This window comes from Chiroxiphia lanceolata, chromosome 3 (genome assembly GCF_009829145.1).
Source record: "Chiroxiphia lanceolata isolate bChiLan1 chromosome 3, bChiLan1.pri, whole genome shotgun sequence".
In the NCBI taxonomy this organism is placed as follows: domain Eukaryota; kingdom Metazoa; phylum Chordata; class Aves; order Passeriformes; family Pipridae; genus Chiroxiphia; species Chiroxiphia lanceolata.
Window position 1 is genome coordinate 29,982,069 of NC_045639.1, and position 14,408 is coordinate 29,996,476.

At 41.0% G+C, this 14,408-nt stretch overlaps 1 protein-coding gene across 4 annotated transcripts in view; it reads right to left on the minus strand.

Moving 5' to 3' along the window:
* The window catches only part of DAAM2 (dishevelled associated activator of morphogenesis 2), a 202,283-nt gene that overhangs the window by 36,539 nt on the left and 151,336 nt on the right, over window positions 1-14,408 (minus strand). For 3 of the 4 annotated variants that reach the window (XM_032681445.1, XM_032681444.1, XM_032681446.1), the window contains exons 12-16: window positions 14,245-14,303; window positions 13,645-13,829; window positions 12,401-12,718; window positions 5,567-5,674; window positions 2,765-2,797 (exon numbers count right to left, since the gene is read on the minus strand). In XM_032681445.1, the coding sequence (XP_032537336.1) occupies window positions 2,765-2,797; window positions 5,567-5,674; window positions 12,401-12,718; window positions 13,645-13,829; window positions 14,245-14,303 (703 nt within the window). The remainder of the gene's footprint in view (window positions 1-2,764; window positions 2,798-5,566; window positions 5,675-12,400; window positions 12,719-13,644; window positions 13,830-14,244; window positions 14,304-14,408) is intronic. The other variant, XM_032681447.1, reaches the window with a different exon arrangement.

The window sequence follows — 14,408 nt, forward strand, 5'->3', positions numbered from 1 at the left end:
ACACAGAGATAAAATATTTGCTAACTCAGTCTGACCATCCAGAAGCCTCTTGCTGTCTCCTTGTCCTGCCTACACATGAGAGTCATGGTATTTGTTTCATTTCCAGACTGGTTTTCTGTAGTTACTTTTCAGTATCTTTTAACACCATTCCTTAAAGGGCAGTAGAGGTAATGATAAAACGTGTTGATTCTCAGTAATAGCACTGTGGTTACCTACAGAGAAGAGGGAATTGAAAACAGGAGTTTTTATTTTCCCAGCTAACTGCAGCTGGAACATTTTCAAAAAAAGCCTTTCCATGATATCCATATTCTCAGGCCTTGAGATTTTGAGATTTACCAGTATAATCTAGCTTTGAATGCACCTGTCAAATAAGCAGGTGCATAGTACGTAACAGCAAGCATGCTGAATCAGATCAAAAGGCCCATCTGACCCAGCATCCTGTCCCTGAGAGTGGTCAACAGCAGATACCCCGGGAAACATGTTAGATCATGGTGCTTCCCAAAATTCATTCTCAGGACTCAAGGTTCTGCAACTCAAGACTTACTTATATCAGCATGACTAATGTAAGAGATTTTGACACCCAAGTATTTGAGTGTTTAATGTAAATCATATCCTTTCAGTTATTGTTATAGTCAGCTACAATGAATCTGTGTTCCTCGTGGATATACAAGGGATTCATACAGCCACGTCCAAACGTGCTGTAGTGAGCCACCACCAATACCAAGTGGCATCTATAAGCAGGTACAAAGCACAACTGAAGCCATGCACACGGTAGTTCTGCTGGATGTGCCCAAAATAACTAGCTTGGCAGGAAAAAAAATTGCAATGTTACTTGATACATCAAATAGTGTTTCCAAACAAAGGAAAAATTAGCAAGTTCATTATTTCTGAGAGAATAACAATGCCAATAAGCAGAACACCCCCAGTATAACCTGGCATGTAGAGATTTAGAAGTTTTCCTGAGTTTTCTGAGTTTGTGGGGAGGAAGACGGGGGGAGGTGGAGATGGGCAGCTGTTGAAGGGAAGAATGGTACTTGTTGGTCAGTGCTCTTGGTTTCAAAGTTTCACTCATCCTCACTAGTTAATGCTGGCACGCAAGCGCACCTGGATAGTGATAACCAACACCCATTCCAAGGGAAAAAAAAAGTTTCAGCATTTGGTTGTGTATGTGGGGTGGGGGTTTAGTCAGTTTCTCTTAAAGTCATGCAGCATGGATTGGTACAATAGTCTACATGCCATTTCCAATTCCCCAACCCACAAGGTTCAACAAATAACTGGAACTATTCAGACATGGCCTACTCCTTGGTCATAAGGATTGGGCTAGTCTCATCTAAAAATATATTCTCTTAAATTCATATTGAGGAGAGAGATATTTATAGATACTTGGAGTTAGGTGTAAGCAAAAGCAGATGAAGCCTCAAGTTTTACCAAAACCAGATTCTAAGCTTAGATGAAGGAAAACAGATTGAATATGGACTATCCACATTTTCTCAGAAACCTGAAAAGTTGAGCAAGAGGGCAGTAGTGACTAGCTTTTGTGAGAGAGGCCAAGCCCTGAAAGCAAAAACAGTTGGAGCTATTGCCAACCTGACAGACAAGATGCCTAAGTTTTATCCCATCATTCTTTATCAACTTTCCATCTGGAATAACATTATGTTATGTGCTTCAAAGAGTATTTCACAGCTGATATTTTAATTGCAAATTCAAAAATCAACTAAAATTTCAGTGCTGGAATGACTACACGTGTTCATCTTATTGCTGCCTTGTTTCAAAGAGAGTTTGATTTTGGTAAGCTGAAGAACTTGTGGCCTGGTACCATGGCAGAACCCTAGGTTCTAGTAATTATCAGTACTTTAGGGAACTGTTTCAACCATATTGACTTGTTTCTTGGTGTGCTGCCATGGTAAAAGGCCCAAAGCCATGCATTAGCTTCCCCCAGTGGCAGAAATCCTGACTAGACTTTCTGAATACAGTTCCCTGAGCACTCATGGTGAGAACTACTTTCTTCTGAAGCCACTAGAGACACTTGTGATATCTGAAAAATCCTCTTCCCATAGCATTGCTCTTACCAAAATTATTGCCAAGAATTTTGCTTAAGATGCTGAATAAATTGAGAGGTATCCAGTTTAAAGACATATGGGCAATCCAATATCTCTACTTATCTAAACACCATTTTAGTCTTGTGCTGAATTTCGTTAGGGCTTCAGCAGTCTGAAACGCAACTTTCCTCCATTCTAACCCTTCCACTCCTCAGATGGCACAAATCCTTCTGCCAAGCCAAAGTGCCCAGTTCTACACAAAGACATATTTCCTTTATCAGAGAGTCTGTGGCTAGTGAATGCATCCGAAGACTTCAGTAGTCCAAAGCAGATGGACCACAGATGGGGACAGCGGGAGTGAAGGTTCTCTGAGAGCACCTTTTGTTCTCCACTAGAGAGACAATTACTTTGGTTAAGGAAGAGTTCACATTCACATTCTTCTTCATTCCTGGCCTTTTTCCCTCAGGATCATCAAAAAGGGGGATACAGACACCAGCAGAAATGACAGTGGGATTATAACTAAGTGAAAGAACAGGAACTACTTCCTACTCTGGAGCTAATACAACTAAAGGAAGTTTTTGCACCACCTTCCCCACCCAGAAGGCAGAGTGCAAAGGCATATGAAACAGTAGCACGAGAGGAGTCATGACCCCATAATGTCATGGTGTGGGACTTCACCTTCACACACACTGTAAGAGGATCAGGAGGCAGACAATGATACTCACCTGCTTACAGGAGGAGGGGTTAGTTAGCAGGTCCTATGCAGGCAGCAGTCGCAAATAACGAAGAAGAAAACATGCCAAAAATTAGTCACAGGGAAAGATATCAAGTTTAACAAGGCAGCTGAATTTAGACACACACTGTTTTCTAAGAGCATAAAATGCTTAGCAAGTAATACTGGCCCAGATGGTTCAAAGGTATTTCAGCATTCCTTTGCATATTTTAAATCAGCAGATGTTGGGGACCTAAGAGTTCTAGGTCTTTTCTGAAAATAATAAATTCAGTCTCTAAAGCATAAATCTCTTAGGTCTTGAAATATTAACTAGGATAATGCTTAAATACCTTTACAAATCTAGTCCAGAGCCTTACTTAAAGAACTGCCAAGGTTAAAACTTGACGGTCAGTTCTCCTCTCCCGATGAACAGGCACAGTTTGCAGTTATTAACATGTATGACAAGTAAAAACTTGTTTCAATGGCACTAACAACTTCTAGTCAAGTATTTTGAAAGGACTCTGCAACCGCCAAGGAAGCCTTACAGTACTGCTGGGTGACAAACACCAAATATTTCACAACATATTCCATTCTCCAGGAAAACACCAGATATACTGAATCCAAAGGTCAGTATAGATTGGAGCAAGTCAAAAGAAAGAATTCTTGGTCCAGCATTCTATACACTGGACAATTCTGTTTTCCCTCATAGCCACCAAAAACAATACACTGGGCTTGAGAGAGGAGAAGAGACTCTTTGTCATTAAAATAAAATGAAGAAAAAAAGAAAAGCCGTTTAATGTAAATGAAATTGGAAAAAAATACGAAGATCATGTTAATAACAGCAAAGAAAGAAATATTTTTATCTCTACTCATTCAATATTTCAGATGCAAAAGAGCAGATCTTTGCATTGACATTTTTCTTTACAGACATTCGGATGAAGTTTAAAAGTCACAAACTCAGGGTAAACACTTGGTCATAGTGGAGTATTTCTAAAAGTAAAAGAGGAGAAAAGACTAAATGTGAACTGGAGAAATTCTTGTAAGTTTTTAATTCGAAAGCAATTCTGGTTGCCTGGTCTTTTTTTTAGAAAAAAAAAATAAAAAAGAAAATTTATGAGGACTTGATGATTGGAAGCCAGTTCACACTGGAGTGAGTATGGATGAAAAAGAAAGCATTACAATGGAGTATTTAAGGGAAAAGAAAAACAAAACCACCAATGTAAAAGCCTTAACAAAAGCTGGAAGGGCAGCAATACATCTAACTACACAAAAATGTGAGTATGTTACATAACTGTTACTCTAGTGTCCAGAGCCACTATAATAAAGTATGTTTAATGAGGATGGAAGGGTACTGTTCTGAGACCCATGGAGGTCGCTCTGAAATGATGGCTCTATTCCAGTGGACAGGGGTAAGGGTCAGGTTAGTTTATGGTTGAATAGGTCAGACTGCTTTTCAGTGATTGGTAACATAGCCATAAATTTTATGATTCTAACTGAGACTCATCAGACCAGGACAGCTTTGGCTTTGGATTTTGGGGCCAAAAGGAAGCAAAGCTTTGCAAGGTGAGGAAGCTGCAATGTTTGCACCTGAAACATTGCAATGGAACTTTGATGCTGCAGTGGCTACTCATGTGCACAGAAGACAGTCTGGCTACTTGCGAATCGAGACCTCACCACCATAGCTAAGCTGTTGGCACAGGGTCTAAATCCAGTCTTGTAACAGCACTGAAGTTTCAAGTGCCTTTCTTCCCCTCTATGAACTAAGATCTTTTTTCAAGGCATGGGATTCATAGAAAGAGAGAGGGACCTACTGAAACAGTGACAGCTATTTGCAGGAGCAGAATGAGAAATGAAATCTCATCATGCAACAGGTAACATCACATTCTTCAGAGTTCAAGTGGGGATGCCTAACTATTTGGCTGTGAGCTAGTAAATTAGAAGAGTTATTCATTATGCTTATTGGATTAAACAGAAAAATGAAAGAGAGAAGGGAATAGATGGAAAGTCCAAAGACAAGGGGTTGGTTTGTTAATTTTAAGGTACTGAATAAGTTAATGAAATAGTCATCATTACTGTAAGGCATAATCATAAAGGTTGATTATGGCAATCAAGTCTGTGTCTTTTCCTAAAACGTCACAGCAATGATCCAGTTCTGCAGTGTACAAGGGAACGAACATATTCCAAACGCAAAGGAAAGCTGGGGGAGTTGAAGGAGTGCAAGTACAATCTGTCTGCTGCTAAATCTCATTCAGCGGAGATAGACAGACTGCAGGTGACTTGTTTTCCAAGAAATAGAGGAAGGAAAAAAGACATTCTAATAAATGGCCACTTTTAAAGTACGCTGTTTGTGTTATAATCTGTTATTTGGACAGTTTCTGTCATGTAGCCAGTTGGGTCAGTAGGCTGTTTAAGAAGAAATAGACAAAATGAAATTTTGTCAGCTAATTCAGTCACCTTGCTCAGTACTCAGGCAACTACAGTCTTTTTCTCTAGATGAATGGGAGAAACAGAAAGATTGATATGTAAATACAAATATCAAGCTCAGGAGGCTTTGGAACACAGTGGCTATTGAGATTAAACAGAGGTTAAATCTACTGGAGAGCTGATATTAGTGTGAAGTATGTCAATAACGGAAGGTTATACTCTGCCCTGTATGTCCCTCCCCACTTCTTTTGGTCTTGTGATTTTTTTGAACAGTGGCAAAGTATCAAATAATACAGCCTGACTGTAGGGGGACAAAGCCCCAGATGTGTCATGTGTTCTTTTCTCCTCCAAAAATTCAAGGAAGACAAGGTATAGAAGAGTTCACCCCTACCTGGTGTCTCTGATACGCGGAGAACATCTTTTCAAAATCTTCTAGATCCAGCACCTTGAATGCCTTTAAATCATCAATCTCATTCCAGATTGTGCCATGAATCCTCTCCTAAAAGAAAAGGTCATATTTTAATGAGATAGCAAAAACTTTTAGCTAAGAACATCCAATCCCATTTGGATAGATCATACTCTTTGTACTACTCCTGTCATTTTAGAGGGCACACTTTGTTTCAAGAGTCAAAGGAGAGAAAAAATAGTGGGGTTTTTTGTTTGTTTTTAAACATACTATTTTGTATTTTTCATCACAGCAAGCCTCTGATGGAAAGGCGCATTCCAAGACTAGTAGACCACATCTCAAGCATTATCCATGAACCCACAGCATACTTCCTTTCAAGAGTGGCCATCTGCCTAACACAAGGATTGTGGTCATGCTGAAAGAAGTGCTACCATCAGGAGGAAAGAGCTTAGGAAAGCCACTGATGCATGACAATCCCCAGACACATCTTCCCTCTTGCAAACTTTGCCAGGTTCTGTTATAAAGCCCAAAGAGTATATGGTTTTCATTCTGCCTGCCTGTGAAATTTTTATTTTATTTTATTTTACTTTTAAAGCTCTGAGTCTTTGAAGTCTAATTGTTTCCTATCACATAAACTCCCTTGTCTATATGAGGTCTCTGTCAACGCAGATAGACACAGACTATACTCAGATCTCTGAAATAGCATCAACCACACTAACTGGAAATGTTCACAACCCTTGTGATGATACATTACCCTGAATGCCAGGGAACCCTAGCTCTCTGGCAGACGATTAGCATGGAGTGGGACAGGCACAAACTCCTCCTACTTTGCTGTCCACCAACCCCAGATCAAATAGGTTCTCACAGTACATGAATTGGCTAACCAGCAGTCATCCTAAACTAGATGAAGGTCTTGGGTCTCCTGCTGACATTTTCAGGACAGATACCCTTGCTGGCAGAGGACACAAAGATTGAACTACCTTCTCCTTCCTTAAGGTACATGTTGTATGGGACAAGCTTTGGGTAATTGCCCATTTAGAAAAGGAAAGCTTGCTCTTCACACCTGACAGCACTATCTTTCAGTTCATTTAGTTAATAAGGTGTACATTTATTGTACTTTAATGAAAAATAAGGAAGTCACTGATTAAAAGAAAAAAGAAATGGATAGAAGGGATTGTAAAAAAAACCTAAGCAAACCCCAGGAGATGAAGACCCAGAAGAACACTGATGCAGAGAAAGCCATGAACAGCAAGCAACAGCAATGAAACCCCACACAGGCTCCAGCTCAGAAGTACCTGACCTGTACCTTCACAGCAAAGTGCATTAACACTTAATTATCAGAACTAATTAGGAACAGGCTCTACTTCCCATTCAGAGTCATCAAAGGAATGAGGGAAATGTGGTAAGCCACAAGGCTCAAGGAGCAAGTTAAAAAACTGATGGGAGGATAAAATGAGGGGGAAATAAAAGTGTGAAGTGTTGTGGAGGAAATTCCTGGCAGGGCAGAGCTGTGGAGTAAAACCATCACCCTCTCTCCAGAGATGGCCTGTGACTGCCTGAGGGCAAGGAGGGGTGTCTGCAGTGCTATTTACAATAAGAGCATATCCTAGGTGGGAGCAGCACCCATCCCTGAGCACGCTCACCAATATCATTGTATCATCCCTTGCAGTCAGTGTGGCTCTTTTTTCCATAGTGGGAAGAACATAATGACCCTGTGACTGTAACATGGCAAACAAATTTGTGAGGCTCATCTCAGCTAAAGGAATAGGAGACAGAGTTAATTTTCATTTTATCCTGAACTCTGCTGCCAATCTTAGCCAGAAGCATTCAGACAGAGTGATCATTCTCATTCAATTTCCAGGCTGGCTTTATAAACCATGAATTATAAATCCTAAGGGATGTATTTGAACAGCAGAGCAGTTCTCCCAGTGCCTCAGTGTTTCAGATTGTCCCATCAAGCACTGAAATGGAAGAACATTTCTTGACAGGAGCCAATGGACATGACTTCAGAAGCAGTCCTTAGAGTCATCATTCGGATAGAGCCCTGAGGAAGCCAAAACCTGTATTCTGTGTTTGGCACAGGTAGGATGTGACTCTAGAGACAGCTACTCATTAGAGTTTTGCACATCTACCTGTCCAGCTGCAAAACCCTCATGGGAGTGAAGTTTCCTCACTAATGGCAAGAACAGTGAAAATGTGCTACAGAGCAGTCTAATCTGAATGAACTGCAGAGGTGCCAGAACAGGAAGTTCTGAGACTCAGAAAGGGATTGCAGAGAGTAGTTCTTGTCCATACTTTCTGAGGAAAACAACCCAGTGAAAATCATCCTAATTTGATTCAGATTCGTTTTAGGACCCAGGTTCAATCTGGTCCTCTACAGGATGGTATGTATGCTACTTGTAGCAGAAAGAGAGATTCCAAAGCAGCATACATTGCAATGGTGTGCACAAACACAACTTGGACCAAAGCAATACAATTTTAATGTTAATCCAGTCAAAGAAAAATCAAGGCAAGCAGAGCTATAAACAACCTTTGTTACACAAAACACTTGCAATGGGGGAGTCCCTTCTATTTCTACCATCAGCTCTGTCCTTGAAAACTTTCATATTGCTGCCAGATAATTTCCTACACTGTGCTCTTGATACGCGGTTACGGATTAACTGGCTGATAGTTCATTGTCATCAGTCAGAGAAGACTGAGCATTTTAAGAGAAACAGATCTGCATCATGTGGTTACTATGATTAATGATTCCTTCAGCACCATAAAAAAATACTTATGGTCCCTAAATAACAATTTAAAAATAAATTCTTTATTCTTTCTTTTTTTTCCTCTGTCCTTAAAAAGAAAAAATAGAAATTAAAAAAGAGAGCAGACACTTCATCTGTAACATGCTTTTCTTTCCATCTTTACTTATTTATTTATTCATTCATTCATTTATTCACTCTAAAAGTCTTCTAAGATCTGTGGTTCCTCTGCTTTGGAAAGTCTTGGCCTGCTTTGAGAAGCAAATCCTATGAAGCACACTTCCCAACATCCTCTAGCAAAATCGTTGTACATATAAAGGCAGGAAACGTCTTATTATCAGAACAAGTATTGACAAGGCATTTGTTCCATCAAGCTAACTTTTTGGTATGTTGCATTTAACAATTCGCTCACTGTAGCTGCAACAGTTACATCATTCCACCCTTATAATGAATCCCAGTTTGCTGAGACCAACCAAGATTAGAGAATGACAGCATTTCATGGAGCTACAAGTCATATCAAGTTGTCCTCTGCTACATCTAACAGATGATTTTATTTACCCCGAAAGATATAAATAATGATATTCTGGAAGCCATCAAAGACCATCATGCCTCAATAACCTCACAGCATGAGTGAAAATTTACAGTAGTTTCATTTGACCTGCAGGTTCAGAGAAGCCATGGAAATGATGAGTGTCTTGTGAATACCGGAGTACGCAATCCTGCTTATTAACAGGTGAATATTTGGAGAACATTAATCAGAAAAGTGGAAGTAACTTAAAATTTTAATTCAGAAGTCCATTAGGAATCTGAAAAGGTGATATGAACACAGTGCATTTTCCAAACTTCTGCCTTGATATCACATCCTTTCTTCAGTGTAAGAAAAATCCACTTTGAGCAAAAACTGTATTTCTGGCCTGTCTGTTAATTAAGAAAGCTGTTTATCACATTGTAGGACTAGGCACCACCACAGCTATTATGAGTAGCTTCACACTGAGATTTTGTAGAACTCTTTCCATTAGTTTTGTATCTATGGCAGCAGTCCTGCATCACTGTTTGTTATGATACTTTTAGGCTGCTTTTAGGAAGAAAGTTCCAGAAATTAGAATCATCAATAACATTACAGAAACATTTTAAAAGAAAAAAAAAGTAGTGTCAAAATGAACATTTCTGTTTCTGTGATTGGTTGTTTTGGATTTTTAGGGGTTTGTGGGTTTTTAAAAAAGTTTTTAAAAAATTTTTTAAAAAAGTTTTTAAAAAAGTCCTATATGCTATGTAGAACAAATATCTTTCTCCTGAGACTATTGTAGTCTGGTCTATGTAGAGGTGGCTAAAGAAAGTCTCCCTGAGATCACTGACAGGAGTCACCACCAGCCTTACTCTTAATGGGAAGCTGCTTCTCTAGCCATGAGATAACAAACAAAGCAGTTGAAGGTTGACTTGGTTTGCTCTGAAAACTTCAAATCAATATGTTTGTATTTAACAAATAGGGAATAATTAATCCATACTTCCAGTGTGCTTGAAACCAGTCCATCATTTGGATAAATCATAAATGTCTGGTCCCTGATTGACCTTGGGTGTTGTGTAAAATTCAGAGAGAGAGAGCATGGCTGCCCCAGAAACAAAGAAAGGAATCTTTCCAGGATATTACAGTGGTTACATTGCAATATCTTTTTCTTAAAAAACTGAGATCCTTGGCACTAGCACTATTGTAGTGCTGTATGAATGGAATTCACAGACGATGCTACAGTGCTGTATGAATGGAGCTGTGGTGTGGAAGAGCTTCATCGGAATTCAGCCAATCCACTCATCTAAATGGCTTTGCCACTGATCATCAGCTCACATCAAAGCTAGTAAAAAATCCTTAATTCTCAATGGAAATTAGTGGGTTGGTGGAGTTTCCTTGTTAGAAGCACGGATACTTTCCAGTCAAACCTTTTCTCGTGGTGCCCATGGGAACTGTGGACAATCTGTTATTGTCAACTGCTAAGAATTTGGCTATATTTGATCTTTCTCTTAACACCCAACAGCTCAGTTCTTTCCTTCCAAAGACAAAATCAGCACTGGGAAAAAAGGTGTCATATGACTTGCCCTGGAGAACTGCCTTGATTCTGCTACTGAGAAAGTATATTGCAGACAAATCTCTCTCAGCCAGTCCTGTCCACATTGCTCTTGGCCTCTGTTGGCTTTCTCTCGCTCCCTTGGGGCAGGTTGCATGGAGAGAGAGGAGTTTGCTCTCATGTGGGCTGCCTTAATCCTGTCATCATTTTCACACTTACTTGAGAAACCTTAGGAGAGAGACTGTACAAAATACTTTGAGAAAGGTGGTCTAAACAGTATGCAGAGATACCTAAGAGCTGAATAACATATCTGACCTTGTTGCAGCCCTAAATTTGTGTACAGCTCTTTCCAACACTGTGTCCCCTCACCTTGCTGTGTTCCATGGTGCCTGCGCTCTTTGCTAACTAGAGGGGTTTTTTAAAACACAGAAATGTAAACATAGTGTTAATGTATCCATTCTTTAAAGTCTGGCTACTCTGACAGTTCAGGAGAGCACCACAAAAGGGCTGCAAAGGTAAAAAAAGGCATGATGAGGGCATCCAACCTACCCATGGACATGGTTCAGAGGATTCATATCCCTGTGAACAGAAAGTAAGTGTCTGATAGGGAAGCAGGAAATCTAGGATAACTGATGAAGATGACCAAAATGTATGTGCTCCTCCAGCAGTCAGATTAAATGATCCCATAACAATGTGTAACCCAAGTAACAAGGTGAGCCACCTGTGTTGGCACCACAGCCTCTGCTGTTTGCAGAAACCTTACTAGGTCAAAACATAACACCGGTAGACACCCCAAAACTAAGGCCCCACCCTCTTATGGCCCATTTTCCAACTCTTTTGCCTTCCTCAAAATAGTGTCTTTTAGCCACTCACCACCCAGGTCTTCAATTTTATTAGCACAGCTGCCTTCACTCTTATCCAGAGGGCAGGATAAGCCTACAGTTACTGTACACTAAACAGAAACACCTGTGACTCTCTCTTTTTCATATACATTCATATACATATATTAGTTATTATTTCTTTTCTTCAGAGCACTAAGTCCCATGTTCTGCAAAGGAAAATAAATCCTCGTCCTTACATTCTCTCCCACACCCCCCACGTGGCCTTGATAGACAAGCACAGACGGTGCAGCAAATATTTCACTTCACTTTATTTTAAAGAAAAGGAGAGAGGGGGAGAGAGAATACTTGTGGCATTCCAGAGGTCCCTGGACACTCATTCCAAATGCCAGAGTTGGGCCCTGGGTGAGTTTCAGTCTAAAAGAGAACCTGGGTTTCTAGGCAGCTATCCAAACTCAACACAGACACTTTTTTTCTTTCTAAATCAGTTAAAAAAATTAAGACCTAAAGAGAAGGGGAAGGGAAAAAAAAAAAGGAGACAGAGAGAGAGAAGGAAGAGAGAGAAGTGAAGGGGAAGGAGACACAACCAAGGTAGAAGAAAATGAGTGCAACAGAAAGAATCAAAATCCTTTGTTTGGTTTTTGTCAATTCAGAGTTTTATCCCCAAGAGACAGAGTTCTATCCATGCAAGGAGAAAGGTAGCTTCCCTCATGGGCATGAACAGATGGTGAAGTGAATCAGGCCACCTTTCTCTCCTTGGTGATGTCTCCTGCCAGAGTAGAGGCACTTGGTTTTGCAGCTGGTTCTCACCATGTTTTGCCCACATTGGCTCTGGTCATCCTCTTCCCTGGTGCACAAGTGAGGGCAGCTCTGGCATTACAGTCCTGGAGATGTCCAGCTCTAGCTTATGTATTCAGCCCCACTCCAGCTTTGCTTAACCAATAGCATGGCCAGATTCACTGCAGCTCAATCTAACCAGCACCTTGGTCACCACAGAAGACACAGTGCACTACTGGAGAACTGGGCAGACTTCCTAAAGACAATTAATGACACCTACTGACCTCAGCCCAAAGAAAGCCACAATATAACTTGTTTCTATGACTTGCATTCATGGCACTAATCAACACTGAGGTTTAATTAGAAAGTCAGCTAATTGCCGAGGGTACTGCAGTTTCTTACCTCGCTCAGCTTAGCCCAGTTGAAGGATTTCAGTGGGTGCGAAGGCTGTGGGATAGATTTCTTCTTCAGACTGATGCCACTGGTGCTGAAAGTGGTTGTTGAAGGGGGTGGCACCCCCATGCTGAAGAAAGGTGGTGCTCCTGGTGGAGGAGGAGGTCCTCCTGGAGGAGGTGGTGGAGCAGGAGGAGGCGGACAGCTGGAGAAAGGCAAAGGAGGTGGCAGTGGTGGCAAATTCTCAGACATGTGAGAAGAGGACAAAGCTAATGGGCCGCCTGGAGGAGGGGGTGGTGGGGGTGGGAAGGAAATGCTGCCCCCTTGCTGGAAAATAAAAAAAAACAGAGAAAAAGAAAGCAGTTTAAAAGGCACAATAACTCCATGTTGCCAGCTGATGTGATTTTATTACGAATCTCAAAATATTTGATGTTTTCTTTAAAGCCTCCTGCACTCAAAGCCATGCAATAAAGGGAGGAATCTCAGCTTTCATTTAAGAGAAAGTTTCAAGCCCTTGAAGTTGTGGAGAAGAGCTTGAAAAAAGGAACCATAAATGGCTCAGAAAAACAGAAAGCTAGAAAAAGAAGCCAAAATGTATTATTTTCTCCTTGTGTACGAAAAAGAGAAAAGTTCAATCTTATGAACTTATGAACTCCTGGGTTTAAAAGCTAAGGGTTTGAAATACTGAATACCTGTCATTAGGCCCCACTAATGCAAAGTGGGAGAGGGGAGGAGGGAATGAATCTGCTTTCTGCAGTGTCTAACTTCTCAGAGCTGTGCTCTGGTGAGTTGTGGCTCAGGCACACTGCTGGGATAGAAGGAGCAGCAAGCAGGAGGGAATAATTGCAAATGTCAGTTTTACAGAGCTTCAGGGCAGTACAGATGGCTCTTGTACCATGATAGGAGTCCTGTTTCTTCACTTAATATACTTTCATATCTGGGAGGTTTCTCTCTATTCTACTGAAATAAAGCCAGGGCCACCCTACTCAGCAGTAAAAGTTATGGCTGGAGGAAGACACGTGCACCTCAGAAGTGCCTACAAGGAAGGTGGCTGAGGAGAAGGAGTAGAGCAGCCCACGCATTGACCATTCTATACCACCAGCTCGGGGATACTGGTCTTAGCTAAAAGCTGAGCAGCTTCTAAGTATTCTCCACAGTGACCATGGAAGTGTCTCAATCACAATATGCTTTTGTTCATCATTCACTAGTTAGCAGGCTTTAAACAAGGGCGGGGAAGACTCCCAGTATCATACCGAGAACTCATTAAGCTGAGCCACCAGGTCATTCATCTGGTCTCGGGTCTGGCGCAGCTCCAAGGATTCCTTCTGCAGCTTGTCCTTCATTTTGTTCAGTGTCTTCATCATTTCATCTTTCTCCTGGGTCTTTGTTTCACACTCCCGCTCCTTCTTCTCTAGCCTGCTCATCAGCTCAGCATGGTCTACGGGGAACACACAAATGGGACTGATGAATAAAGCTCATGAACAGTCCCTGAAGATATGTTGGTTATCATGAAATAAAGCTGACAAATCTGTCAGTTCGACTGGGATGTATAATGAAAGCAGGAAAAAGAAAATAGAGCCTGATTGCCTTGACAATGACCTTCAGTGATCAAGACAGCAATGTCCAAGTTTCAGTTAGACTGTAAAACCAATACACATGAGGACTAGGGGAACCCCCATCCTATGAAACACATAAACTGATCACCATAAGACAAAATGTACATGAGGGAACAAAGCAGATTTTGTCTGCAAAAGGCAAAGATGTGCCCAGCTCTGCTGCTTGCTGCTCTGCATATGGATTGGGATCAGTCTTGCCTCCTTTTTTTCCTACCCAAGCACAGAGGATGCACTCACCTTTCCGGAACTTCTCTGCCTGATCCCTCCACTGCTTGACTTCATTTTCGTTCACCAGCCTGAAAGATGAAAAAACATAATTTAAACGTGTTCTGAGCTACCTAAGACGAAAGGCAAGTGGCCATTATGTGTAGTGATCAGCAAAAAGCAACCTGGTGAATGTA